At 41.6% G+C, this 27,752-nt stretch overlaps 2 protein-coding genes across 2 annotated transcripts; one reads left to right on the top strand and one right to left on the bottom strand.

Moving 5' to 3' along the window:
- Positions 1-4,321: 4,321 nt before the first annotated feature.
- LOC131908718 (voltage-dependent anion-selective channel protein 3-like) lies at positions 4,322-5,657 on the bottom strand. Its single transcript, XM_059259748.1, has one exon. The coding sequence runs from the start codon at positions 5,594-5,596 to the stop codon at positions 4,745-4,747; it is 852 nt and encodes a 283-aa protein (XP_059115731.1). The 5' UTR covers positions 5,597-5,657; the 3' UTR covers positions 4,322-4,744.
- Positions 5,658-23,410: 17,753 nt separating this feature from the next.
- Positions 23,411-25,969, top strand: Slpi (secretory leukocyte peptidase inhibitor). Its single transcript, XM_059258977.1, is given in 6 exon segments — positions 23,411-23,870; positions 24,493-24,654; positions 25,116-25,260; positions 25,811-25,826; positions 25,828-25,929; positions 25,931-25,969. Coding segments are annotated over 6 exon segments (549 nt in total). The 5' UTR covers positions 23,411-23,785.
- Positions 25,970-27,752: the final 1,783 nt, after the last annotated feature.

The following is a 27,752-nucleotide window of genomic DNA, read 5'->3' as shown; positions in this document are numbered from 1 at the left end:
CAGGACTATAGTTAAGCCTTGTGCTTTCCCATTGCCTAGAGACTGGACAACAAATATTATGGCTAGCTCTCCTGGGACTTGACCATTATCTCAATTTTCTCAGGTTCTCCATAGATGCCATTGTGCACAACAGGCAGCAGTCTAAAGAACATGAAGCCCACTTTCCCAAAGAGATGGCTTTGATGGGTTTTGGTCACTCAGTAGGTTATGGATGTTTGTCATTATTTAGGGTATTGGTTACAAATTGCTATTGATCTTGGTCAGGCAGAAAGCTAAACAAAGGAGATTTAGGGATCTCTTTCTGAAAAGAAAAATGGTGGATATAGTATAGAAATAATGGGATTGAAGGGAGGATTGTTGAGTCTACTTTTGAACAACTCTCAAATATTTACATTGGTATGTATTTTTTGTATATTAATACAAATTTAAGGTTATTTTTGTTATAGTGTATATACGTTTCTATTCTTGGTTAAGGTATTGTACCAATACAGCTCATTAAAAAATGTAATGTAAAGTTTTAGTCCTTGAAAGCTATTTAAGAAAAAGAAATACAGGTTAATAATTAGTCTTCTATAACTATCAAACTTATGGTCATGTAGGTATGTTTTCAAGGTCAAACAGAGATATATTTTAGATAGGTGATCTTCAAACACTTCAAAGTTCTACAGAATATGGCATTTAAAATGTTATAATAATATAAAGCTTTTCATGACAGTGGACACATCTGCTCCTGCCATCACCAATTGACTTCAAAAAATGATGATGGGCATCTAAGAACCTCCATATGGAGTTTGCTTTGTTTGTGGCAAAGCTAGACATTTGGGCAAGAACTGCCCTTGCCTCAACTGTTGACAGTATGCTGTCTAAACTGGACAAACAGAACACAAAAGAAAGTGACTGCTGGATCTCTGTGAGTTCGAGGCCAGCCTGGGCTACAGAGTGAGTTCCAGGAAAGGTGCAAAGCTACACAGAGAAACCTTGTCTCAAAAAACCAAAAAAAAAAAAAAAAAAAAAAGTGACTGTTGAACTTTGCCAAGTGTAAGCAAATTTTTCATTAGGACCGTCAGCTCCCTATTAATGTCATGGAGACTTATTATTAATTATGAAAGCTTGAACAATAGCTTAAGTTTGTTTCTAACAAGCTCTTATAACACAAATTAATCCACTTTCTGCCTCATGGCTCTATTACCTCATCTTCATATTGCCCATTCTGCTTTCTCTGTGTCTCCTGGTGTCTCAGCCCTCTTCCCAGCATTCTCTATGCCCTGAAAATCCTGCCTAGTTATTGGCTATTTAGCTTTTTGTTAAACCAATCAGAGTGACACATCTTCACAGTGTAAAAAAGATTATTCCACAACAGCCAAGACAGGGTAGGATAGTCCTTCAAAAATTCCTGCTTCACAGAAAAGTCTGTCAGATATTCTAGGTCTGTAGGCTGAAGACAGATGCCCCAATATTACAGAGAAACCTTGGGTGACTGTCCAAGTAGCGAGATGTCCCTGTTGTTTCTTATTTTTGGAAGTTACTTGCTCTGCACTTCTTATTTACTCAGGTAATAGTATATCCTCTGAGATCTTTGATGGAGTTGAAGACTAGATAGTTATAGTTTTCCTTAGTTATCATAGAAGGTAAATTAGGTACAAAACCTTGGACTCACCAAGATAGAATAAATAATGGAGTATTTTCTTTAAATTTGCCAAATGCAAAAGGACTGGACACTGTAAATGTGGACCTATGGAACCGAACTGAAGACCCTGACATTAATCCGCACACCTATGAACATGTAATTTTTGACAAAGAAGCCAAAACTATACAATGGAAAAAAGAAATCATCTTCAACAAATGGTGCTTGCATAACTGGATGTCAACATGCAGAAGACTGCAAATAGATCCATATCTGTCACCGTGTACAAAACTTAAGTTCAAGTGGATCAAAGACCTGAACATAAATCCAGTTACTCTGAACCTGATAGAAGAGAAAGTAGGAAGTAGTCTTGAATGCACTGGCACAGGAGATCACTTCCCAACATCAAAATACCCAAGAGTCCAATTAAAAAATAGGCTATAGAGCTAAACAGAGAATTCTCAATAGAAGAAGCTCAAATGGCTGAAAGACATCAAGGAATTACTCAACATCCTTAGTCATCAGGGAAATACAAATCAAAATGACTCTGAGATACCATCTTATACCCATCAGAATGGCTAAGATCAAAAACACTGAAGACAGCCTATGTTGGAGAGGATGTGGAGCAAGGGGATCACTCCTCCACTGTTGGTAGGAATGCAAACTTGTACAGCCACTTTGGAAATCAATATGGCGCTTTCTTAGAAAATTGGGAATCAACCTCCCTCAAGACCCAGCTGTACCATTCTTGGGCATATACCCAAGGAGTGCTCAATCATACCACAAGGATGCATGCTCAACTATGTTCATAGCAGCATTGTTTGTAATAACCAGAACCTTGAAACAACCTAGATGCCCTTCAACTGAAGAATGGATAAATAAAATGTGGTACATATACACAATGGAGTACTACTCAGCAGAGAAAAACAATGACATCATGAGGTTTGCAGGCAAATGGATGGAACTAGAAAAAAAACATCCTGAGTGAGGTAACCCAGACTCAGAAAGACAAACATGGTATGTACTCACTCATAAGTGATGTAAAGCGAAGGATAACCAGACTGCAGCTCACAACTCCAGAGAGGCTACCTAATTAAGAGGACCCTAAGAAAGACACAGGGATCGCCCAATGACAGAGAAATGGATGAGATCTACATGAGCAAACTGAGGGTGGGGGGGGGTAATGGAGGGCAAGGGTTGGGGGAAAGAGAGCTTAGGGGAGTGGGAGATCCCAGCTGGATCAGGAGCAGAGTGGGAGAACAGGGAGGGAGATACTATGATGAATGAAGACCCCAGGGGAATAGGAAGAAGCAGAGTGCTAGAGAGGTCCCCAGAAATTCACAAAGATGCCTCCACTGTAGACTACTGGCAATGGTCGAGAGAGTGCCTGAGCTGACCTGCTCTGGCAATCGGATGGCTGAACACCCTGGCTGTCATGATAGAACTCTCATCCAGTGTATGATGGAAGTGGATGCAGGATCCATGGCCGAGCCCCAGGTGGAGCTCCAGGAGTCCAATTGGTGAGAGAGAGGAGGGATTGTATGAGCGAGAGATATTGAGACCATGATTGGAAAAAGCACAGGGACAAATAGCCAAACTAATGGAAATGCATGAACTGTGAACCAATGGCTGAGGAGCCCTCATGGAACTGGACCAGGCCCTCCGGATAAGTGAGACAGTTGATTAGCTTGAACTGTTTGGGAGGCCCCCAGGCAGTGGAGCCGGGACCTGTCCTTGGTGCATGGGCTGGCTTTTTTGGAGTCTGAGGCCTATGCTGGAACACTTTGCTCAGCGTTGGTATAGGGAGGAGGGGACTAGACCTGTCTCAGCTGAGTCTACCAGGCTGGGCTGACTCCCCAGGGGAGACCTTGCCTTGGAGGAGGTGGGAATGGGGGGTGAATTGGGGGGGAGATCTGTAGGGGGGAGGAGGGAGGACTGGGGAATCCATGGCTGATATGTGAAATTAAGTTAATTATAAAATAAAAATATTTAAAAAATAATTGTTCTTATTGCATATAGTTTTACTATGTTAGAGTTAAAACCCTTTCCTTTTTATTTAGACAAAAGGGGGTAAGTGATGCAAGATAATTGGTTACATTGTGTAAAGATATGTCACTCTGATTGGTTTAATAAAAAGCTAAATGGTCAATATCTAGGCAGGAGGTATAGCAGGGACTTCTGGACAGAGAGATCTCTGGGGAGAAGAAAGGAAGAGTTGACAGCTGGATGCAGAGAGAGCAAGATGTGCAAGAGGAGAAGTAAAAGTCATGAGTCACGTGGCAACATGTAGATAAATAGAAATGGGTGAACTTAAGTAATAAGAGCTAATGGGACAAGCCCAAGCTATAGGCAAAGCTTTTATAATTAATATTAAGTCTCTGTGTCATTTTTTTGTGAGCTGGAGGTCCAACAAAAAAATTTGTCTACACCTAAGATCACAAAGTTATGCAGTGATAAAGAAGGGCTCTAGAATCTAGAAGTTGATGATCTTAATGGCCAACTAGATTGGGTAACATCTTTTGAGATATGATAATCTGGGTTGGTAGATCTCTTTGTGTGAGCTGCTCTGTGTGTGTGTGTGTGTGTGTGTGTGTGTGTGTGTGTGTGTGTGCATGTGTATGTGCATGCACACTTAGTTTTCAAGAGACAATCAATGATGTGTTTTGAGCAATTGAATGGACAAATTTTTTTTTTTTATGTTCCAAATGTGATGGGTTTATTTCACTCTGATGCAAAACCAAAGACTTCACTACAGCAGAGATCGCTAGAACCAAAGGTCATGGAAAAGTGGAGTGGGACATGCAGGATGTGATGTACAAACTGGGGAGTCAGATCATTTTCTTTAACATGACACTACGTTGTTGCTGAGGAACATATTTAAATTAACACTGCAGAACTCAACTGAAATGTGGCACAAACATGACAATCTCCAGGCATGCCTTCAAGGACCTCTCTTAGGATGGATTTGTAATCTCTAGACTTCAGTGTGGGAAGGATTACAATTCTTTGGAAGAATAAAAAGTTCACACTTTTGAAATTTCACAGAATTTTAAGGCCAAAACATAGTGGGTTCACTTCTCTTGACTTCCAGGGACAAATGATGTTCTACTCAAAATCACATTAAGCTTCCAGTTCAAATCCCAATCCAACCTTGTGACCTCCTGCATTGAAGTTCTTTCCATCTATTAAAGCTGACAGGGTCAGTTTGACTCCTGGTCGGAGGGTCTGCATATAACCCAGTCCAATTAAACTGGCATTATTTACTTTGGCAGATAGAGAAGTTTTACAATCCAGCTTATATTTAGCAGCGATGCCAAAACGAGTGTTGTTGCTGCCAGCTGTCCATGCCAGGTTTATTGACGTTTCAATCTTCTCATTAACTTTCTGATAGATGGAGCCTCCAAATTCAGTACCGTCATTCACATGAGTATGCAGTTGGAAGTCTGCAGCCTTGTAACCAAGAGCAAAATTATTCTGAGACAATTTGGATTTGGCTGTGTCAAAACTCATCTGATAGCCAGCAAGCCAACCTTCAAAGGCCAACACAGCCCAGCCATAGATGGTCGGTCCAGAAAAATCTATATCAATGTTACTGCCAATACTAAAACAATCACGTTTAAATGAGGCCTTTAATTTCCTGCTCTTCTTTCCTGTGTTTGGTACAAATATGGTATCAAGAGTCAGTTTCAACCCTTCCGCCAACTTATTCTCCCAAGAGATTTCTGTCCCAAGAGTATTGTCTGTGTTCCACTTTTGGGTGAAGGTGAGTCCGTAGTCACAGACCTTATACTTGGTCTCTAGGTTGCCTGATGCTTTCCCTGTATCAGTATAAGCATGACCTGAAGTAGAAAATTCCACTCCACTACAAGACTTGGTTCTCAGATCTATTTTGACCATGCCAAACCCATACCCTTTGTTAAAGACATCCTTGGCAGCCTTTCCTAGGTCACAGTAAGTTGGTGTGTTACACATATCTACAACCCGAGGGTGGGCCCGGCCCGCTCCACCAAGGCAACGCTGAAGGTCTTGTCGCACCGACAAATGTTTTAAGAGGGATGAACACTGAATGGAAGAGATGAGGTTGGAATTTGGGCTCTAACTCAGTTTAGAGAGGTGTGGCCAAGCAGAAGGTATCTGGGGTTACGCAGGAGTTACTGGATTCAGAGAAACCTAAACCCACCCATGACAACTTGTTCACTATGTGATTTTAAATGAGTATTCTTAGTGAAATGAGTCAGTCTAACCCTCTTCTGAAGTCCATTTAGTGTGAACAGCGTATGCTTTTAAGATGAAAGCCAATTATAATTATGCTGTAGATGGTAGATAGTAAGTCCCATTCTATTTTCCATGTTCATGGTTGACTAATCAAATGTAGTCTTTTTCACAAGTTATCCAAAGAAGTTTGGGAGCCATTACCATTTAATTGCTCAGTGACAGAGAACTCAGAGTGTCTAAGATTGTGTACATCAACAGAGCTCTTTCTGAGAAGCAGATACATGAACAACTCAAGACACTGAGTTGTACCTGAGTGTCTTGGAAGGCAGGGAACAAGTAGTTCATGAGTCAGTAGGGATGGAATTAGAGTGCCTCTGGTTCTCACTCTCCCAGGGAGATATAAGAGAACCAGGAAGCACAGTCAACTCATGCCCCACCCAGTCCCTCAGTCTCTCCCATAAAGGAATGGAGGAAATAGGACAGAGATGTTACTTTTTACTTCCTGTGTGGAATCAGGTGTATAATTGCCCCACAGACTCTGTTTCCTTCCTTCCTCAACCATATATAATGTATGCATTCTTACATGGGGAATGCACTGGAATAGCTGCCTGATTGGAGAAGACATTAAAATATATTCACACAGAAATGTCAGTGGTTGAGAATTTTATTCTTAGTCACAGGAGGAGAACACCAAACACAAAAGCTATCATCCGGTGCAGTTTTTCTTCATCATTTTAATACTTTTCCTAATTATTCCCACCACTCCTGTGGGGCTCCATATTCCCACCACTCCTGTGGGCCTCCACATATGATCCAATGTTTCTCTTGGATTAGGCACAATCTACAGACAAATTCTGAAGCATGGGTAAATGCACAAACCTCAAACCCACCCCATCAACAGGAGCTTGACAATATTCTAAAGGCGTGGCCATGTTCCTGGACATGTGGACAGGGACTGGATGATGAAAAACAGGGTACAGGTGACCAGGAAGGACTGTGGCATGAGTGAGATGAAACAGCCATGGAGGCTCACACCAGTAATCTCAGCACTGGGTATACTGAGGCAGGAGAATGGACTATATCTTTTTAAAATAAATAATGAGCCATATGGTCATCTATGTCTTTAATCCCAGAATCTGAGAGACAGAGGCAGGGGGAGCTTTGTGAGTTCGAGGATAGTTTAGTCTACATAGTGAGTTCTAGGCAAGCCAAGGCTGCATAGTGAGACCCTGACTCAAAAAGGTAAGTAAACAAATAAACAAAAGTAATAAATTAAGAAAGAGGCTGACTTTTCAAGGCATAAGTATATCTAACAATTGATCAAAGAATTGTTAGCCTTAGTTCATTAAAAATGTTAGTAGAGAGATACATATTATTAAAAGTTGCCAAGTTGATATTAAAAATCCTGGAAATAAATAAAAAGAAATCTTGATTAGATGAAGTTAAAAATAAAATTAGTGAATTGGACATTCGTACTCAGGAACTCACCTGGTCCATAACACAGAGAGATGAAGAAGGAAATCTTAAAGAAAAGACAAAACTTAATAAATAGCCTCTAAAACTTTCCTATAGGGAATGGAGAAAATGGCTGAGAATCGATTTCCAAGAGATAAGGGAGACAATTCTCAGAATTAAGTGAAGATACACACCTTCAGGTTAGAAGTGCACATTTGAGACTACACACACACACACACATACACACACACACACACACACACACACACACACACACACCCCTGCTCCATATCCTGGCCCACACTTCCTCCTACTTTACTGATCTAGGGATCCCAGATAAGACACTGCCCACTACTGGATAACACTCCTTAAAGCAAACTCAACAACCTCAGACTGCACATACCCTCCATCCCCACCCCCACCCCTGGCTCCATATCCAAGCCCACACCTCTGGCTGCATTATGGGGGGCCAGGCTGGATCTAGGAATCGATGTAATCCTAGCTCCTTCCCAGCTCCACTGCTGGGCTCTGGCTCCAACCTCAGGCAGCTTCTACCACTCAGGTACATGCCACACCATCCAGACTTGGTGAATGACCCACCTGTCAGCAGAGTTGCCTCCACTCCCTGGATCCCTGCTACTGGGCCCAGGCAAGCAGGGACCTTCTGCCACTCAAGTGCAGGGCACACCAGTCAGAACCAGCTCCCCACTGCACCAAAGGTCAAGCTAAGTACTGGAAAGCTAAGCCCCAGCTTAGACAGTGATTTCCAATTAGACCAGAGGTCACAACAGCTGCCAGATATCCAGGCTACAAAGACCAAAAGACCAAATAGGAAACAGAAACCAAGGAACAAAACACCCATCCAACAAAGACAAACTCAGAAATCAGGGACTAGAACTAATCATCCCATACCCAGATGCCTGAACACCAGTGTGAAAAATATAATCAGCAACAGCTAGGGCGATATGGTACCATCAGAGCCCAGCAACCCTATGACAGCAAGACCTGAACATTCCAACATAGCCAAAGCTCAAGAAAATGACCTTAACACCTTCATGAAGATGATAGAGATATTTAAAGAGGAAATGAAAAATTCTTTTTTTTTTTTTTTTTTTTTTTTTTTTTTTTTTTTTTTTTTTGGTTTTTCGAGACAGGGTTTCTCTGTGTAGCTTTGCGCCTTTCCTGGAACTCACTTGGTAGTCCAGGCTGGCCTCGAACTCACAGAGATCCGCCTGCCTCTGCCTCCCGAGTGCTGGCATTAAAGGCGTGCGCCACCACCGCCCGGCCGAAATGAAAAATTCTTAAGGAAATCAAGGAAAAGACAACCAAAATATTAGAGGAAATCAACAAGTCCCTTGAAGAATGCCAAAAAATCCAAGAAAAAACAAACAAACAAATGATTGAAAGAAACTATTTATGACCTGAAAATCAAAATAGAAGCAGTAAAGAAAACACAAACTGAGGGAATTCAGGAAATAGAAAATCTGGGTAATGCAAGCATCACCAACAGAATACAAGAGCTGGAAGAGAGAATCACAGGCATTGAAGATTCAATAGAGAAATAGGTTCATTGTTCAAGAAAATGTTAAATCTAAAAAATTCCTGACACAAATCATCCATGAAATCTGAGACACAATGAAAAGACCAAACCTAAGGATAACAGGGATAGAAGAAGGAGAAGAATCTCAGCACAAAAACCAGAAAATATATTTAACAAGATCATAGAAGAAAATTTCCCTGATCTAAAGAAGGACATGCCTTTAAAGGTACAAGAAGCTTATAGAACACAAAATAGTTTGGATCAGAAGAGAAAGTCCCCACATCACATAATAATCAAAACACCAAACATATAGAACAAAGAAAGAATATTAAAAGCTGCAAGGGAAAAAGGCTAAGTAACATATAAAGGCAGACCTATCAGAATTACATCCAGCTTCTCAATGGAGACCCTAAAAGCCAAAAGGGCCTGGACAGATGTCTCGCAGACTCTAAAAGATCATGGATGCCAGCCCAGATTAATATACTCAGCAAAACTTTCAGTCACCATAGACGGAGAAAATAAGATATTTCATGACTAAGTCAAATTTAAACAATATCTATCCACAAATCCAGCTCTACAGAAGGTACTAGAAGGAAAACTCCAGCACTAGGAAGTTAATTACAACCAAGAAAACACAGGCAATAGACAACATCAAAATCCAAAGACAGGAAACACACACACACACACACACACACACACACACACACACACATACACACTACCACCATCACCATCACCAACACCAACATAATAACAGGAATTAACAATCAGTGGTCATGCAGGGTGGTGGTGGTGCACATCTTTAATCCCAGCACTTGTGGGGCAGAGACAGGCAGATCTCTGTGAGTTTGAGGCCAGCCTGGTCTACAGAGTGAGAATGAATTTCAGGACAGCTAAGGCTGTTACACAGAGAAACCCTGTCTCAAAAAAAAATGAAAAAACAAATAAACAAAAAAAGAAACAAAAATACCCCAAAACAAAAACACCAAAACCAACAGCAACAAAAACAATCAGTGTTTATTAAATATCCCTCAATATAAATGGACTCAATTCCCCAATAAAAAGACACAGGCTAACAGAATGGACATGAAAACAGAATCCATCCTTCTGCTGCATACAGGAAACACACCTCAACATAAAAGATAGATATTACTTCAGAGTAAATGGTAGGAAAAAGATTTTCCAATCAAATTGATATAATAAGCAAGCTGGTATAGCTATCTCTGTATTTAGCAAGATACACTTCAAACAAAAATTAATCAAAAGAGATGGAGAAGGATATTTCATACTCATCAGAGGCAAAATCCACCAAGATGGTGTCTCAGTTCTGAACATTTATGTCCCAAATGCAAGGGCACTAACATTTGTAAAAGAAACATTACCAGGGGTTGAAGAGATGTCCCAGTGGTGAAGAGCACACACTGTTTTTCCAGAGGACCCAGGTTCAATTCCCAACACCCATATGGCAGCTCACAACTATCTGTAACTCCAGTTCCAGGACATCTGACACCCAAGGCAAAACACGAATGCACATTAAAAAACAAACAAACAAACAAACACACGGGTGGTGGTGTCACATGACTTTAATACCAGCACTCAGGAGGCAGAGACAGGCGGATCTCTGTGAGTTCAAGGCCAGCCTGGTCTACAGAGCCAGATCTAGGACAGGCACCAAAATTACACAGAGAAACCCTGTCTCGAAAAACAAAACAAAACAAAACAAAAAAAGAAACATTGCTAAAGCTTAAATCACACATCAAACCTCATACATTAATAGTGGGAGACTTCAATACACCACTGTTGCCAATGGACAGGTTGTCCAGACAGAAACTAAACAAAGAAATAATGGAACTAACAAACTTTATGACTCAAATGGACCTAATAGATATCTACAGAACATTTCACCCAAACACAAAAGAATGTACCTTCTTCTCAGCACCTCATGGAACCTCCAAAATTGACCATATACTTGGCAACAAAACAAGTCTCAATAGATACAAGAAAATTGAAATAATCCTTTGCATCCTATCAGACTACCATGGATTAAAGCTGGATTTCAACAACAACAGAAACAGCAGAAAGCCTGAAAACTCATGGAAACTGAACAACTCTACCTAGTTACCACTTGGTCAAGGAAAAATAAAGAAATTAAAGATTTCCTATAAATCAATGAAAATGAATGCACAACATACCCAAAACTTATGGGACACAATGAAAGTGGTGTTAAGAGTAAACTTCATAGCGCTATATGGTGATATTTTATTTGTACTGAAATGTGATTTTATTTGTATGTTAATAAATAAAGTTGCCTGGGAGTCAGAGCTAATAGCAAGCCATAGCAGAAGTCTGGCAGTGGTAGCACACGGCCCTTAATCCTGATCACATGACAGGCAGAACTCTGTGTGTTCAAGGATACAGCCAGCATGGAGACACATGCCTTTAATCTCAATACCAACCATAGAAGACCTGGAGGTCTGTATAGATGGGCAGTGACGAGGAGGTCATGTGGTTGGGTTTGCAACCAATGAGAAGGCAGAACAGAAAGTCTATATAAAGACAGATACACAGGAAGTAGCGCTCTTGCTGAGGAGGACAGCAGTGGCAGTGAAGGGTAAGGTTTTTAGCTCTTAGCTTTTGCTCTGACCTCCTGGGCTTTTAACTTTGCAATTGGCTCTGTGTTTCTTATTTAACAAGATGGTTACATCTATAGCGCTAAGTACCTGCATAAAGAAATTAGAGAATTCTCATATCAGAGACTTAACCTGAAAGCTCTAGAACAAAAGAGGCAAACACAAGGCAGGACATAATCAAACTCAAGGCTGAAATCAATAAAATAGAAACAAAGAGAACAATTCAAAGTGCTGAGAGTTGCTGGTAGCAATGGTTTTACCAGAGGCCATGGGAATATACAGCAAGTGACAACTGGTGTTCAGTAGGTTGACCTACCAGATGAGTAACTCTCTGTTGGGGAGCCCCACTTGGCAACTTCTGTGGGTCACTGTCTGTGGAAACTGGTTGTTTTCTGTCTGTAACTGTCTCATGTGTCACCACTTACCTCTCTAAAAAGAGCAGCTGTGGGGTTCTTTCCACAGCCTATTGATAGTGTGTTTTACATCTTGGGCACACATACTGCTGTGGATGGTCAGGAAGATGATTTCTACTTAAGCTGTATAATTCTAATAAAATCAGAATTTTTTTTTGTAACTGACACAGGAAAGCAACAGTATTCTCAGCCTCAAAGACAGATAATTTTAAACTTCAGAACAAATTCAAAATAGACTAAGCTGCCCCTGCAGAAAATACACAAAGACTAGTTTCCAGGTGTTTATTGCTAAATCAAGGTCAGGCTGTTTACATTAAGACATAAACCCTCTACCATAATTGACAGCACATACACCTACCACTCAAGTTTCTGCTAACTAACTGTTATTGTTTAGTCTTGAATTTCAATGTCATTTTCTGTCTGGGAACCATAACCAACTTAGAGCTAAGTGCTTGGCCAAGCTTACTCACTGGCTGGTCACTGTGACCTACTTAGTCTGTGAAAAACTGAGTGACTTATCATGTGTTATGAGAATGGGTCAGGCTCTGAAAATGTAACATATAATTGTCCAGAGTTTGGCTGTGAGAGAGTAGTGAGTGTGTGAGTGTGTGTAGATGTGTATGTTGAGTGAGGGATGAAGCTGAATGGACAGAGAGAATTGGAACCAAAGGCTTAGAATAGAGAGAATTGGGAGGAGTTAGTGAGTGAGTGTAAGAGTGAGGTGTGTATGTGTGTGTGTGTGTGTGTGTGTGTGTGTGTGTGTGCTCAAAAGGAGATGAGTGTGCAGAAGGAGTAACATGAGAGTGAATGAATAAGAGAATGAGTGAGCAAAGAGTGAAAAAATGATGTAATAATATGTGAAGGAATGTAGCAGAGTAGAGAGAAGAAATGTGTATAGAAGAGAGATGAGGATCTGTGTAAAAAAGAGATGTCGAGGAAAATGAAGCTGTATAGATAAGAGATGTAACTGTGCAAAAGAGGTCCATGGCTGTGTGAAAAACGTATGGAGAATGTAACAATGCAGAATTATGTATGTGGAGACAGAGATTTTCAGAGAAAGAGATTTTTCTAGATGAAGTAAAAGAGTAAGTTACCATCAGGAAGTGTGTGTGTTTCCTTATTTTACCCCTCAGATAGATATAAACTATTTCTAAATATTCTCCAATAGAAAATGTCTAGCCCTCAGATAGATAAGAATTTTTCCTAAGATCTCACTGCCTGTGTAGATTTTTTTTTAACATACCCTGGTGGTAGCTGGAGGCTGGTCCTCCAAGCTATCAATAACAAAGAATCAATAAAACAAAGAGTTGGTTCTTTGAGAAAGTCATCAAGATAGACAAGCCCTTATCCAAACTAAAAGGCAGAGAGAGAGAGCACCCAAATTAAAATCAGAAACTAAGAGGGGGAGATAACAACAGACACCAAGGAAATCCAAAGAATCATTAGGTCATACTTCAAAAACCTGTACTCCACAAAACTGGAAAATCTAAAAGAAATGGACAATTTTCTCAATAGATAGCACTTACCAAAATTAAACTAAGATCAGAAAAACAATTTAAATAGACCCATAACCCCTAAGGAAATAGAAGCAGTCATTAACAATCTCCCAACCAAAAAAAAAAAAAAGCCCAGGGATAGATGGTTTTAGCACAGAATTCTACTAGACCTTCAATGAAGAGCTAATACCAATACTCCTCAAATTATTCCACAAAAGGAGGAATATTGCCAAATTCATTTTATGAGGTCATATTCACTCTGATACCCAAACCACACAAAGACTATTACAGACCAATTTAATTCATGGACACAGATGCAAAAATAATAGCAAACTGAATCCAAGAACACATCAGAAACATCATCCACCATGATCAGGTAGGCTTCATCCCAGAAATGCAGGGATGGTTCAACATATAAAAATCTGTCAATGTAATCCACCATATAAACAAACTAAAAGAAAAAAACCCACATAGCCATTTCACTAGATGCTGAAAAGTCTTTGACGAAATTCTCTTCCTGATAAAAGTCTTAGAGAGATCAGAGATACAAAGGACATACCTAAACATAATAAAGGCAATATATAGCAAGTCAATAGCAAACATCAAATTAAATGGAGAGAAATGTAAAACATTTCCACTAATATCAGGGACAAGACAAGGCTGTCCACTCTCTCTATATCTATAGTATATATAGTACTTGAAGTCTTAGCTAGAGCAATAAGACAACATAAGTAGACCAAGGGGATACAGTTTGGAAAGGAAGAAGTCAAAGTATTGCTATTTTCAGATGATATGATAGTATACATAAGTGATCCCCAAAATTCTACCAGGGAACACCTACAGGTGATTGTTCCTTCAGTAAAGTGGCTGTATACAAAATTAACTCAAAAACAAAACAAACAACAACAACAACAAAACCAACTGAGTACCCCTCCTATATATAAATGATAATTGGGCTGAGAAAGAAATCAGGGAATCAACACCCTTTACATAGCCTCAAGTAATATAAAATACCTTGGTGTAACTCTAACCAAGCAAGTGAAAGACCTTCAAGGTCTTTGAAGAAAGAAATTGGAGAAGATGTTAGAAGATGGAAAGATCTCTCATGCTCATGGGTTGGTAGGATTAACATAGTAAAAATGGCCATCTTATTAAAAGCAATCTACAAATTCAGTGCAATCCCCATCCAAATCCCAACACAATTCTTTACAGATCTTGAAAGAACAATACTCAATTTCATACAGAAAAACAAAAAACCTAGGATAGCTAAAACAATCCTGTACAATAAAAGAACTTCTGGAGTTATCACGGTTCCTGATTTCAAGCTGTACTACAGAGCAATAGTAAAAAAAAAAACAAAAACAAAAACAAACAAAACAAACAAACTGCATGGCATTGGCATAAAAACAGACAGGTTGATCAATGGAACTGAATTGAAGACCCAGAAGTGTTGCTGAGAAGCCAGCTGTCAGTAGGCCAGAGAATCTGGAAAGGGGGTGTGGCTTCAGCGGAACTGCATACTCTCACAGGAGACTTTTCTGAGGCCCAAAGCTTAATTCTTCATTTTATTTTTTTCTTCTGCTTGTTATGTTTTAAAATTTCCCCTTATCCCTTTTATAACACCCAAGACATAATTGCTTTCTTTAAAGAAAATTATTATCAGCCTGTTTTTACATAGGCGAAATTCATGAGTCTATAATGTACAAAACTTCCTTGTTCTTCTTTTCCATCTTCTGCAAATTTCACATGTAACAAAGGAGAAGGTGACTTCTAACTTATTTTTACCTTTTATGTGTCTCTTATTAGAGAAATTGGCAGAATTTCACCCAAACCATTTCCTTCCTCCTCTTTACTAACTGTCCTAACCAAAAAAGTCCATTTAAATCACATATCTAACTAATCATCATTGCTCTTATAAAAATCATCTTCATTATGATCTTCAAGTAAAGTGCCCAGTGAGGAGCTGGATTTTTCTCAAGAAACAATTACACTATACTAGATAGAGTGGATTTTTCATATAGCAATCACAGCATGCCCACCACAACAGGAACACGGCAGCAGGAAGCAGAAGGATGCACGGCAGAAGCAAAGGAGCACTCTGGAGACAATCCTGCTGGGGCTTTGCCTCTCCAGGATGGACCCAGAGTAGCTCTGTTATCCCCTGGTCTGTATTCCATAAGCTCCATTGCTGTCTGCAGCTCCTCTGACATGGCCATAGGTACAGGAGTAAATCCACACACCTATGGACACTTGATTTTTGTCAAAGAAGCCAAAATTATATAATGGAAAAAAGAAAACATCTTCAATAAATGGTTCTGGTTTTACTGGATGTTGGTATGTGGAAGAATGCAAATAGATCCATATTTATCACCCTGCATAAAACTGAAGTCTAAGTGGATCAAAGGCCTTAACATAAAACTAGATACACTGAACCTGATAGAAGAGAAAGTGGGGAACAGCCTTGAACAAATTGGCACAGAAGACAACTTCCTGAACAGAACAGCAGTAGTGCAGAACTAAGATCAACACTTAATAAATGGGACCTCATGAAATTGAAAAGTTTCTGTAAAGCAAAGGACACTGTCAAAAGGACAAAATGACAGCTCACAGAATGGAAAAAGATCTTCACTAACTCCACATCTGACAGAGGGCTAATATTCAAAATACATAAAGAACTCAAGAAACTAGACATCAAAAAACCAAATAAGCCAATTAAAAATGGGGTACAGATCTACAGAGAATTCTCAACAGAGGAATCTCAAATGGCCAAGAATCACTTAAAGAAATGTTCAACGTCTTTATCCATCAAGGAAATGCAAATCAAAGCAACTCTGAGATTCCATCTTACACCTGTCAGGATGGCTAAGTTCAAAAACACAAGTGACAGCTCATGCTGGAGAGGATGTGGAGCAAGGGGAACACTCTTCCATTGCTGGTGGGCGTGCAAACTTGTACAGCACTTTGGAACTCAATATGGTGGTTTCCCAGAAAACTGGGAATCGATATACCTCAAGACCCAGCTACACAACTCCTGAGCATATATCCAAAGGATACTTCACCACACCACAAGGACACTTGCCCAACTATGTTTGTAGCAGCTTTATTCATAATAGCCAGAAACTGGAAACAACCTAGAGGTTCCTCAACTGAAGAATGGATAAAGAAAATGCGGTACATATACACAATGGAGTATTCAGCTGTAAAAATGACATTAGGAAATTTGCTGGCAAATGGATGGAACTAGAAAAGATCATCCTGAATGAGGTAACCAGACTGAGAAAGACAAACATGGCACGTACTCACTCATAAGTGTATATTAGCCACAAAGTAAATAAGAACTATAGCTGCCATGAGGACCAGCCTCCAGCAGCTCAGGGTTCGTGGGGCAGTCAACAGAGTCAGCTGACTATCACTCAACTTGACTTTTCTATCTGAGGTACTAAAGTTTAATTCTCTATTGCTGGTGAGGGGTGCAAAACTTAACTTTCTGGGGCTGGTGAAAAAGGGAAACACACACACACACACACACACACACACACCTCCAACATGTCAGGATCTCACCTGGGGTGTTGATGAACGGCAAGCCTTCAGCAGGTCAGAGAAACTGAAGAGGAGACACAGAGTAGACAAACTACTGGACAGACAGACAGACACATGAGGACTTTTCTGAGGGCCAAAGCTTAGCTCTTCATTTATTATTTTTACTGTCGTTTGTTTTACTCTGTTTCTCTTCTGTTTTGTTTTTCCACCCTGATGTTTCCCTTCTGTCTTTCTTGATATCTTCCTTCTAGTTTTCCTTCTACATTTTTCTGGTATTTTCCTTCCATTGTGTCTTTATTTTTCCCTTACAGCTTATATACCCCAGCAAAATCTTTCAAGTAGTATAAAAATTACAATGTGGTTAAATTCTACCATTTTAGTGAATTATTGCAATAAATACAAGTAAAAAACACGTTTTCCATATCCCTTACATAATTCAACATTTTACGCATTACAGGTGAAAAACAAGTTGTCCCCCAAACCCATATACATTAATACCCAAGTAACTTGTTATAGATTAACAATGTAAATAGGCAAGGTATTTTTCTCAGCTAGTTGTTTTACTGGCAGGCTCCATTTTGTGATAACAAGGAAAGGATCAATCATTTTATCATTTATCTCAAAAGATAATCTTATGAAGACCCTTAATAGAATCACAAATATAAACTTTTTTCTTGTTTTTTTTTTTTTTGAGACAGGATTTTTCTGTGTAGCTTTGGAGCCTGTCCTGGATCTCGCTCTGTAGACCAGGCTGGCCTCAAACTCACAGAGATCTGCCTGGCTCTGCCTTTCAAGTGCTGGGATTAAAGGCATCCACCACCACCACCACCCAGCAACACAAATCTAAACTTTCATATATGAAAAACAATCAGTCAGCTCTACTTTAACTCCTCCAGTGATGTCAAGGGCACCACAAGAAAACCCACAGAACCAGCTAACCTGGGCTCATAGGGGCTCATAGAAACTGAACCCACAACCAGGGAGCCTGCATGGAACTGACCTAAGCCCTCTGCATATATGCACAATTGTGGAACATGGTCTTTTTGTGAGGCGAGGCTTCCAATAGTGGAAGCAGGGGCTGTCTCTGACTGTGTTGCTAGCTGTTGGTACCTACTCCTCCTACTAGATCGCCTTATCCAGCCTCAATAGGAGAGAAGGTGCCCAGCATCCCTGTAACCGATGAACCATGGCTAGTTGATATCCATGGGAGGCCTGCCCTTTTCTGAAGACAAACCATGGAGGAGGAGTGGATGGGGGCAGGGGATGAACTGGGAAGAGGGGAGGGAGGGGAAACTTTGAAAAAGCAATTAAGTAAATAAATAAATAGGTACAGAGGTTGAAAAAAAGAAGAAAAAAGTGCACATTCATGGTTGAAGAGACTGAATCACAGAAACCCAACTTAGCACAGTTTTGGAATGTGGCTGCTAACTCATGCTTTCCTTGAATAAAATTGACCAGGACCCAACTAAACAAGCAATTCAAGCTTCACCAGCAGCAGCCACTGATTGCTCACATCATTTTCCAAGTCCTACTCATCTGGGAGAAGTGAGTTCCTGGAAAGGTGTACCCTTGCCTGCCTTCCTCAGAGAAGGTGTAGTCTTTGCAGTAGGCAAGGGAGGGGCTTCCAAGAGCCGAACTGGACTTTCCAGATCACCAGGACGAGGAAATCCCTCTGTCACCAGAGAGGGAGTGCTCACATCCTTGACTCACATAGGATATAATATGTTCCAAGGGTTGGTGACCACATGCATACTGCTTTTCATGTTTCCTTTTCTAAAATATGAGTTTTTATTGTAGTTACCTGCAGTGGTATTTGCTCTGCCCATGACCTTGGGCTATAGGGCCCGAAGGAGGTGGCGCTTCTTGCTATTGTATGTGATCTTTTAAAGATTTGCTCCCAGTCAGATCAGAGGATGATTTCAGCTGTCTGCTCGGTTCTGTAGTCATGAGTGTATTTCCTCAATTTCTATCCTAATCAATTCCCTAATACTCCTTAAGCAGGCTCCCATAGATTTCTCACTTTATTTGGAGCCCAACATCTAGTCACATCCTGCACTTCACACTAGGCACACCAGAAGTGGGGAAACTTCTGAGGTATAACTTCATCTGTAAAGATAAGTCCGTTCACCCTGGTTTAACTGAGAGAACTACCTACATCCAGTTCCTTAAAACTTAACATTTCCTTTCAGTGTCTGAAATCAACTAGGACTGCCAGTGCCTGTGGGGCAGAACTTTCCCTGAGATCTGCCTGAGTCTAGTGCGGCATTTATCCTACTCTAGAGAATGTATCTCCATTGCTGGCATCCTGTGCTGGCGCCATGGTGGTCACCCCTTCAACAACTTCCTTGTGGGTGAGTGTGGCTGCTTCTACCTCCTACCCAGGGCTTCCCAAACCACCATAGCACTTCAACTCACGGGCCTTTCTAATTGTTTTTTAAAATTTACACACACACACACACACACACACACACACACACACAAGCTCACACTCATATTCATTGACAGATAACATCCTGGGGTCCAGGCAAAAAGAGGTGGACTTTACTGATTTGGGAGGATGTTTCTCCTGGCTGCTTGTAGTTTGTTACAGAGTTTAATGATTCAGATTTTCTTTTCCCTGTTTCCTTTCACTGGTAGTCATGTGTTTTGTCTCTGATTGACATGTCAGGGTCAGTCTTGAGCCATGGTGGATGAGGCATGGGCATTTCTTATGTGAATGAAATGCATTCTTTGCCCATAAGGCCTTGCACTGGCTTCATAATTTGCAAAGGGAACACCTGGTGTAAAATTAGAATGTGATATCTTCTGTCCAAAAGAAAAAAAGTGTTACTGAAAGTATTGAAATTAATGTTTCTTCTTTAGTTTTCTATTTAGGTTTATGTATTTATAGAGACAAAGTTTCACTCTGAAGTCCTGACCTGAAACTAATTAAGCAGCTAGTGATTGGTCAACTTGAGGTGATCCTCCTGCCTCAGCCTCCCAAGTGTTGTGATTACAGGTGTGAGCAACTTGGATTATTTATTTTCTTGGCTCCAGTGTCTGGTTATATAAGCCAGGCTGACCTCCAGCTCACTGTCACCCTTCCTGAGTGCTGGGATTGAAGGTTGTGTCTCCACACCTAGCTCTACCATGGACTCTTAAAACCACATTTAAGGTTGCTCCCCCAAAGGCATGTGGACACTCACAGAAGAGTGAAGGCCTCACAATGACCTGCTACTGCTCTAGGCACCACCCATTGCAGGGTTCCTCTTCCTGTGCTGACATTGATGGACCATGAGGAAGAACCAAACTGTTGACCCTGGAAATAGTCTTTTGAAACCAGTGTCCTGAGGCCCAAAGGATGATGTGCCTCATGAAGAATGATATATGTGTGTGTGTGTGTGTGTGTATGTATACACACACACACACACACACACACACACACACACACACACACATATATATAATTGAAGAAATGCTACTAGGAACTAACTGTACATTCAGGATTCTCCAGAGAGACAGACCCAGAGCATTGATGGAACGGGATTTTGTCAAGCATCTAATGGTCAGAACAAGATGGACCGCAGTCACAAAGTCCACCCCTTTGTATTGAGCCTCTACCTAGAAACTGATCGCTCCCTGTGTGTCCATGTCTGCAGTCTCCCAGTTGTAGAACAATGTCTACTGCTGTGGGTTTTCCAGCTACTTCTCATCACATCTATCCCACACAGGAGAAAAGCAACGTTCCCATTCACAGCTGAGTAACAGGAACCAAAAGAGGTCCAGTCATTTTACATGTCAGGTATGTCTGACTTGAAAGTTCTGATGACTGTGAGGTATTGCCCAATGTGTCTTCTTCAATGTAACCTCAGGACCTAGTACAGCACCTGGCATGGGGTAAGTAATTGTTAAGTTATTTTTGTGTGAATGAATGAATAGATATATAGAGTTTAACAGATGCCAAGAGAGTGTGTGAAGTCAATTTAGTGAATAAATCATAGGCTAAGACAGGGTTATAAGAGGATGTATCCATAACCAAACAGGTTTTAAGTATGGCTCAGCTGTTTTAGAGAAGCTGTCTTAAGTTCTAGAATTAACTCATTATGTAACTTGGGGCTTATATGTTCTCTTGTTTCTTTTACTACAAGTTGAGAGTTTGGCCTGAATCAGAGACCACAAAACATTTTCTGTAAAGTACCAAACATTAGATATTTTAGATTTTGTAGTAAATATTTCAGGTTCTGATGCAACTACTTTACACTATCATTATAGGAGACTAAAAGCTATAAACAATTTATAAATGAATGAGTTTTTGACTATGCTCCAATAATCTTCCAAACACACACATACGCACGCCCGCACGCACGCATGCACGCATGCATGCACATAGCCTGCTGAAGGCTGGAGAGATGGCTCAGCAGTTAAGAGCATTGGCTGCCCTCTCCGAAGACCTAGGTTTAATTCCCAGCATTCACAGTGGCTCACAGCTGAAGCTGGAGTCTGAAACTCCAGTCCCAGGGGATCTGCTGCCCTCTCCAGGCATCCTTGGGTACCAGGCACACAAGCAGTGTACAGACATACATGCCGGCAAAATACCCATACACATTAAAATACACATTAAAATAAATGAATCTGAAAAAAAAAACCCTGCTAGATTTGGCTCAGGATTTGTAGTTGTAGGTCCTTGGTTATCCTCTAGATAACTTCAGAGGCTCCTTTTAACCTTAACGTTATATTATTTAAAGATTTAGAATCCATTATGTTGAAAATAGGAATTGCCGTGCACCACTATCCTGATTGATTACAGGGTTCTTCCTGATGGGAAGAGTTGGTTTCAAATAGTCATACAATCGATCATTAATCACACACAGAAAGATCTAGCTGCTGAATTCTCATTTTGACTCTTCAAGAAAAAATACTTTGAAAATTCTGGAAACTCTCTTGGCACTGAGGAAGATAGGAAGAAACAGAGAATGGGAAGTACAGGGGCTGTGTGGGAGGAAGTGAGGAAAACCCCAGCCAGCTGTAAGGGTGTCCACAGCTGGAAGCCAGGCTTTCCATTTCCCTCTTACAGTCTTGCTAGTTTTCTAGTTAGGAGTTAACACATATTTCCGACTGTAGTTACTTGGTGCATGTTAATTTTCTCCCCTTTTCTTTGGCACCAAACTTTAAACCACTGAATAATTTCTGCATAAAAGGATCTGCTAACAATTGGCTCCTGGATTAGAGAATACTTTGAGGAGTTCGGCACTTAATGCTTAGCTTTTTCATGTCTGTTTGAATTTCTACAAACTTCCTTAAAGGAATGAATGGGAAAATTCCAAGGACCATAAAATCTCAACAGTATGGCTACCTAAGTAAGACCAGAACAAGGAAATCACCAGTTGACATGCCACTGTGGAAGGGAAGATATCATCCACCCCCGATGGTGAGATAGAGGCAATTAATGAGAGAGGAAGTCTTCCCCATGGGTAAGCCCCTCAATTGGCTAAAAACATATAAACATGAACAACACTAAATGGACTCAGCAGGTTGTGTTAATATATCTGTTCATATGCACACAGAACAGTAATAATTAAAGAAAAAGAGACCAATACTGGGTGGTGGTGCAGGCACACACCTTTAATGCCAGCATTTGAGAGGCAAAGTTTGATGCCAGCTTGGTCTACAGAGAGAGTTCCAGGATAGCCAGGGCTACAAAGAGAAACCTTGTCTTGAAACCACCCCCTCAAGGAAAAGGAAAAAGAAAAAGAGGCCAAGGATTTGAGAGAGAGTTGGGGATGGGGGAGAGATTGGAGGGAATAGAGGGAGGAGGTAAATTATATAAATACAGTAAACATATATGAAGTTAAAAGAAGGTTACATGACGCTGAGGCAAGACTCAAACTTTGCAGGTAGAGAAGTTTGGGTTGAATTCTAGAGAGAATGGTGGTTCTCCTAATAATTAGAAGCAATTTGTACACACTGGGTATCACACACAATGGACTGAACGCACCGCAGCCATAATTTTTGCTGACGTCTGATGCCCACAGAGGATTTAGGGGTAGGAAGAATTCCTTTAAGAACTCAAATGATGTCACAGCTCAATGTTGATTACGGTGATGAGTAAGAGACTTTGTCCCTTTACTCCAATCCACTTCAATGATCTCTTATGTACAGGGATGCAATTTATTCATTATTTTAAGGGTCATTTCAAACTCTTAATCTCAGGACCAGTCCCAAGTCATTCCATGCCTAGGAAACTGATTTCCAAAGAGATTTGCTGAAGGCAAGGCCCTTCTGTATACAACTTTCATTTGTTTAGGGATTGTTTCCACGTTTCAGTCATGGAATAGGCACTGGGCAAACAGCAGTGCACATACTTTGGCAGAAATAACCGTCAGTTGGTTGAGCCATGAGTCATCTGTCTTTTGAGAGGAAATTTGCATTGAGCAATAGGTTGGAGTTTCAAAATCCCAGAGAGTCCGGGAACATGAGAAATAGAGGTGCACGTCACAGTCTCAGCTGAGAGCCCACGTCCTATGCTTCAGCTTCAGGTCCTGGTAACCTTTTTGTGACTGACCCTTTCTGCTCTTCTCTACCAGGGAACAGGCTCTCAGATTTCACAATGCTAAGGTGGTCACCTGGAATGTCCCTCTAGGGACAACTTCCAAACCAACTCCTTTGATTTTTAACTCTCTGGTAGTTACTCTGCTGGCCTCATGGTCTTGCCTGAAACAGAAAAACTCCCATCTCCTTTTGTAGTATCAAGACTTCTATTCTCTGGCTAAAGCTTCCTGACTATGCAACAGCAGCTGGGAGGGGCCAAATGCACTCCACAGGAACCACACCTGCTGGTGAAGACATAAATAGTGGTGTTTGGGACTGGTCATTGGAGCCACTCAGCCTTCATCATGAAGTCCAGCAGCTTCTTCCCTTTCATGGTGCTCCTTGCTCTGGGGATGCTGGCATCCTGGGCTGTGGAAGGAGTTAAAAAAGGTAAGTTGGAGTTACTTTGGTCCAACACTGCCTAGAGTGTGGGGGTGAGGGCTCCGGGTGGTTTTGGATGTTTTCCCTTCTCTAGGCTGTTCCTCAGCTTACTCTGGATCTCCTGGAAGCATCCATGTCTTGCTGGAGTCTGAGGATCCTGTGAGGCTTCCAGGCATGCAGATATGCCCCCTTTGTGGCTCAGCCATCCTGTCGACTCAGGCCTCACTCGATCTCTGTTCCTGTCCTTTCTGTTTTTGCCTTTGACTTTAGTGATAAACATCTCACATGTCTGTTCCCTTCATAGCTATCTCTCTTGGTCGCCATTATTCCTACTTTCCCCTTCTGTCTCTGTGTAATCTAGTTTAGCCCTGAGGTAGAAGAACTTGACTGGGGACTCTGTGCCTTTTGTCCTCAGTCTGTGATTATTCCTGGTTACACGTCTTGCTTGACCAAGCCGGTCAGTTTTTGTTCATTTGTTTGTTTTGTTTTTTTCCCCTGGGGTCAGTCAGGTCATTCTCTTTGAAGTTGTGGGCTACTGGGATGAGGATCTATACTCTGAAAAGTGGTCCTTTGTCTAGGAATTATGACAGGAATATTCCATACTCTACTAACATCTTGACGTTCTTTTTAGATTCTATCAGAAGTGGAGCCTGCCCCTCTATAAGACCTGCCAAGTGCCTTAGGCCTGAGAAACCTCAGTGTGATTCGGACTGGCAATGCCCAGGAAATCAGAGATGCTGCCAAGGTCCTTGTGGTGTCAAATGCACTAATCCTCTTCCCATCCGCAGACCAGGTGAGCCAGCAGAGGAACCCGGAGGAGAGGAACGAACCTCAAGACCTAGACTGAAAGGGGATGGGATTGAGGAAGTGGTCCTCCTAGGCATCCCTGTCTCTAAGAGCTGTTGAATCCAACATGTCAGCCAGTCAAGGCATCATGCTGCCATAGGCAGGAAGAGGCACTTGTCTGAAGCAGCCACTCTATAACGGTTTTGCAATAACTGTCTGGGCATCCAGGCAGCTTGATGGAGGCCACCACCCCTTTCAGTACTAGACAGCTGGCCACCTGCATTGACTGGAGGCCAGACGTTAGAGAGGAGCCAGGTGCTGTTTCCGGGGACATATGTGGGAGGAAGTGATTGAGGTGAGGGTGAATGGGAATGCTCTTCCTTGCTCGGGCTGGAGAGGGTGGGTTAAAGAAGCAGCGATGTGGTTCTAAAGTTTAAGACATGTGACCTGTGGTTCTTCTGTCACCAGTGAGGAGGAAGTCTGGGAAGTGCCCAACATTTCCAGGACGATGTATGATGTTGAATCCTCCCAATATATGTAATAGGGATGGCGAGTGTGAGGGCAAATATAAGTGCTGCCCAGGCATGTGTGGGAGACTCTGCCTTCTCCCACAGTAAGGTAAGGAGTGGGTTGGGGGCGATAGAACTCATCTCTCCAGTCCTTTGTAGCTTCAAGGCTCATGGGCAGGGGGTCTCTAATCAAGCGTCTTTGTCTTGGTTGTCCTTTAAGGGAACTGTCCCCTATTTCTTAGGGCAAAGACATAGGATTCCTGTGGCTTTGATTCTCCTGCAGCCTGTCTGGGTAAGGGCCATGGGCAAATGACTTTCTGGGTCTCTCTATGTGCAGAATGGAAACCCTGAAGTTGAAAACATTTTGCAAAGAACTATATGCATTATTTGTTACCCAAATTATTTACTTCATGGTGTCTAGTGTCAAAGCACAAAGGATAGACACAGTGAAAGGGATGTCTAGGTCAGTGCCCTGAGTTTTGAATTTTACAATGCACATGAGACTCGAACCCATTCTCTTGAAATTCCAACTCCCCTGGACTACAGCCCCTCTTGGTTGTTTGGTCTCCCTCAGCTGGCTTCCTCATGGACGACCATATGGAAAGGATTTGGTCACTTCCCATGTTGAAGGTCTTATCTTATTTTCTCTTGTAGCCTGATTCCTGACATTTGGAGACAGCTCTGGAGTTGTGCTCTATGTGGTCCTGAAACTACTTCTCTGCTCCCTGGCTCCCCGACTCCCAGGCTTGGAACCTGTCAAGAGAATTTGCTTCTGCCACCAACCTCTCCTTTTGCCACATGCTCAGCATTTAGGAGGCTTTAAAGAAATACCATTGGAGAGCAAATAAATAAACACGTTTATTTCCCTAAGCACACCCTGCCTCTGTGATTCACTGAGGGGATTGGTGTGGCAAGAATCAATAAGGGAAGGCTTGGGGATGAGGCTTCCTTCTACATTCATGGAGGAGAAGCATGAGGATTCTAGGTTTGGGCAGTCTTGAATTTACACTATGAATCTAACAGTATTGACTCTATGACATTTGGAAAAGTGAATTTTCCTCCTAAATATTATGTTTTTAGTCTTCTAAGTGACATCATAACCACTTATTTACAATGTACAGGGCATCAGAGGCTGCAGAGGGATGCAAAATGTGTGTAATATGCAGAGGATGCAGAGGGGTACAAAGTGTGTGTAATATGCAGAGGATGCAGAGGGGTGCAAAGTGTGTGTAATATGCAGAGAGTGCAGAGGAGTGTGAAGTGTGTGTAATATGCAGAGGTTGCAGATGGGTGCAAAGTGTGTGTAATATGCAGAGGATGCAGAGGGGTGCAAAGTGTGTGTAATATGCAGAGAGTGCAGAGGAGTGTGAAGTGTGTGTAATATGCAGAGGATGCAGAGGGGTACAAAGTGTGTGTAATTAGCAGCAGTGCTTGACCAGAGTACATTCACACATCACGGCCACTTGTCCCTTCTGGTGTTATTGAAAATTATAATGTGGTATATGTGTGTGCACCTGTGTGCAGGTATGCTCCCCTGTGTGTGCCTCTGGAGAACAGAGCAGGACATTAGGTGTGTTCCTCTGTCACTTTCTGCTCATCACCTTGAGTCAGAGTCTCTTTATTGAACCAAAAGCTCACTGAACAGGCTAGGCTGGACAACCAAGGAGTGTTCAGGATCTGCCTGTCTCTGTCCTTCACCTGTTGAGGTTATATATACTTGCTCCCATGCCCAGCTTTTTATGTGGGTTCTGGGGATCTGAACTGAACTCCTCATGCCTGTACTGTTGACAATTTAACCGCTGACCCATCTCCCCGTGTGTGTGTGTGTGTGTGTGTGTGTGTGTGTGTGTGTGTGTTTTTTGGAGACAGGGTTTCTCTGTGTAGTTTTGGTGCCTGTCCTGTATTTCTCTCTGTAGACCAGGCTGGCTTTGACTCACAGAGATCCGCCTGGCTATGCCTCCCGAGTGCTGCGATTGAAGGCATGCGCCACCACTGTCCGGCCCCTCTCCCCATTTTTATAGTTCAGCTAAACATAGACTGTAGAAGAAAGGTAGTTATGAGCCAATGTCAGCACTGAGGACAGTTGTGATGATGCTCCATGAAATGTTCAAAGTTAGAATCCACTGGAGTTTTAAGATGCCTCAAGCAGTTTGTTGTGAGTGTAACTGCTTTGTTAAGAGTAAGACTAGAAATGAACACACATAGAAATATACCCGAGACTCTGTTTTAAAAACCCATATTAAGCTGTATTTCCAGTAGACTTTTCACTGAGGTGGGAAACAGCAGTGTTCTCCAGCAATGCACCTGATGTCTAAAGCAACGCAGGATGCTACGTCAACGGAGCGTGTTAAGATAGGGAAGAAAGCTGCAAAGTGGTCATGCTTATATTTCTATTTTTACATTTTGTGTGTGTGTGTGTGTGTGTGTGTGAGAGAGAGAGAGAGAGAGAGAGAGAGAGAGAGAGAGAGAGAGAGAGAAAGAGAGAGAGAGAGAGAGAGAGAGAGAGAGAGAGAGAGAGAGAGAGAGAGAGAGAGAGTCTAATGTAGCTGGCCCCAAAATTCTGATGCTCTATGCCTCTACCTCCTAAGTGCTGGGA

Source organism: Peromyscus eremicus, chromosome 4 (genome assembly GCF_949786415.1).
Source record: "Peromyscus eremicus chromosome 4, PerEre_H2_v1, whole genome shotgun sequence".
Lineage (NCBI taxonomy): Eukaryota > Metazoa > Chordata > Mammalia > Rodentia > Cricetidae > Peromyscus > Peromyscus eremicus.
The sequence above is the reverse complement of the archived record's forward strand: the minus strand, read 5'-3'. Positions and strand labels throughout refer to the sequence as shown.

Coding starts and splice junctions, on each gene's coding strand:
- LOC131908718 (XM_059259748.1), bottom strand. CDS start 5,596: ATGTGTAACACACCAACTTACTGTGACCTAGGAAAGGCTGCCAAGGAT.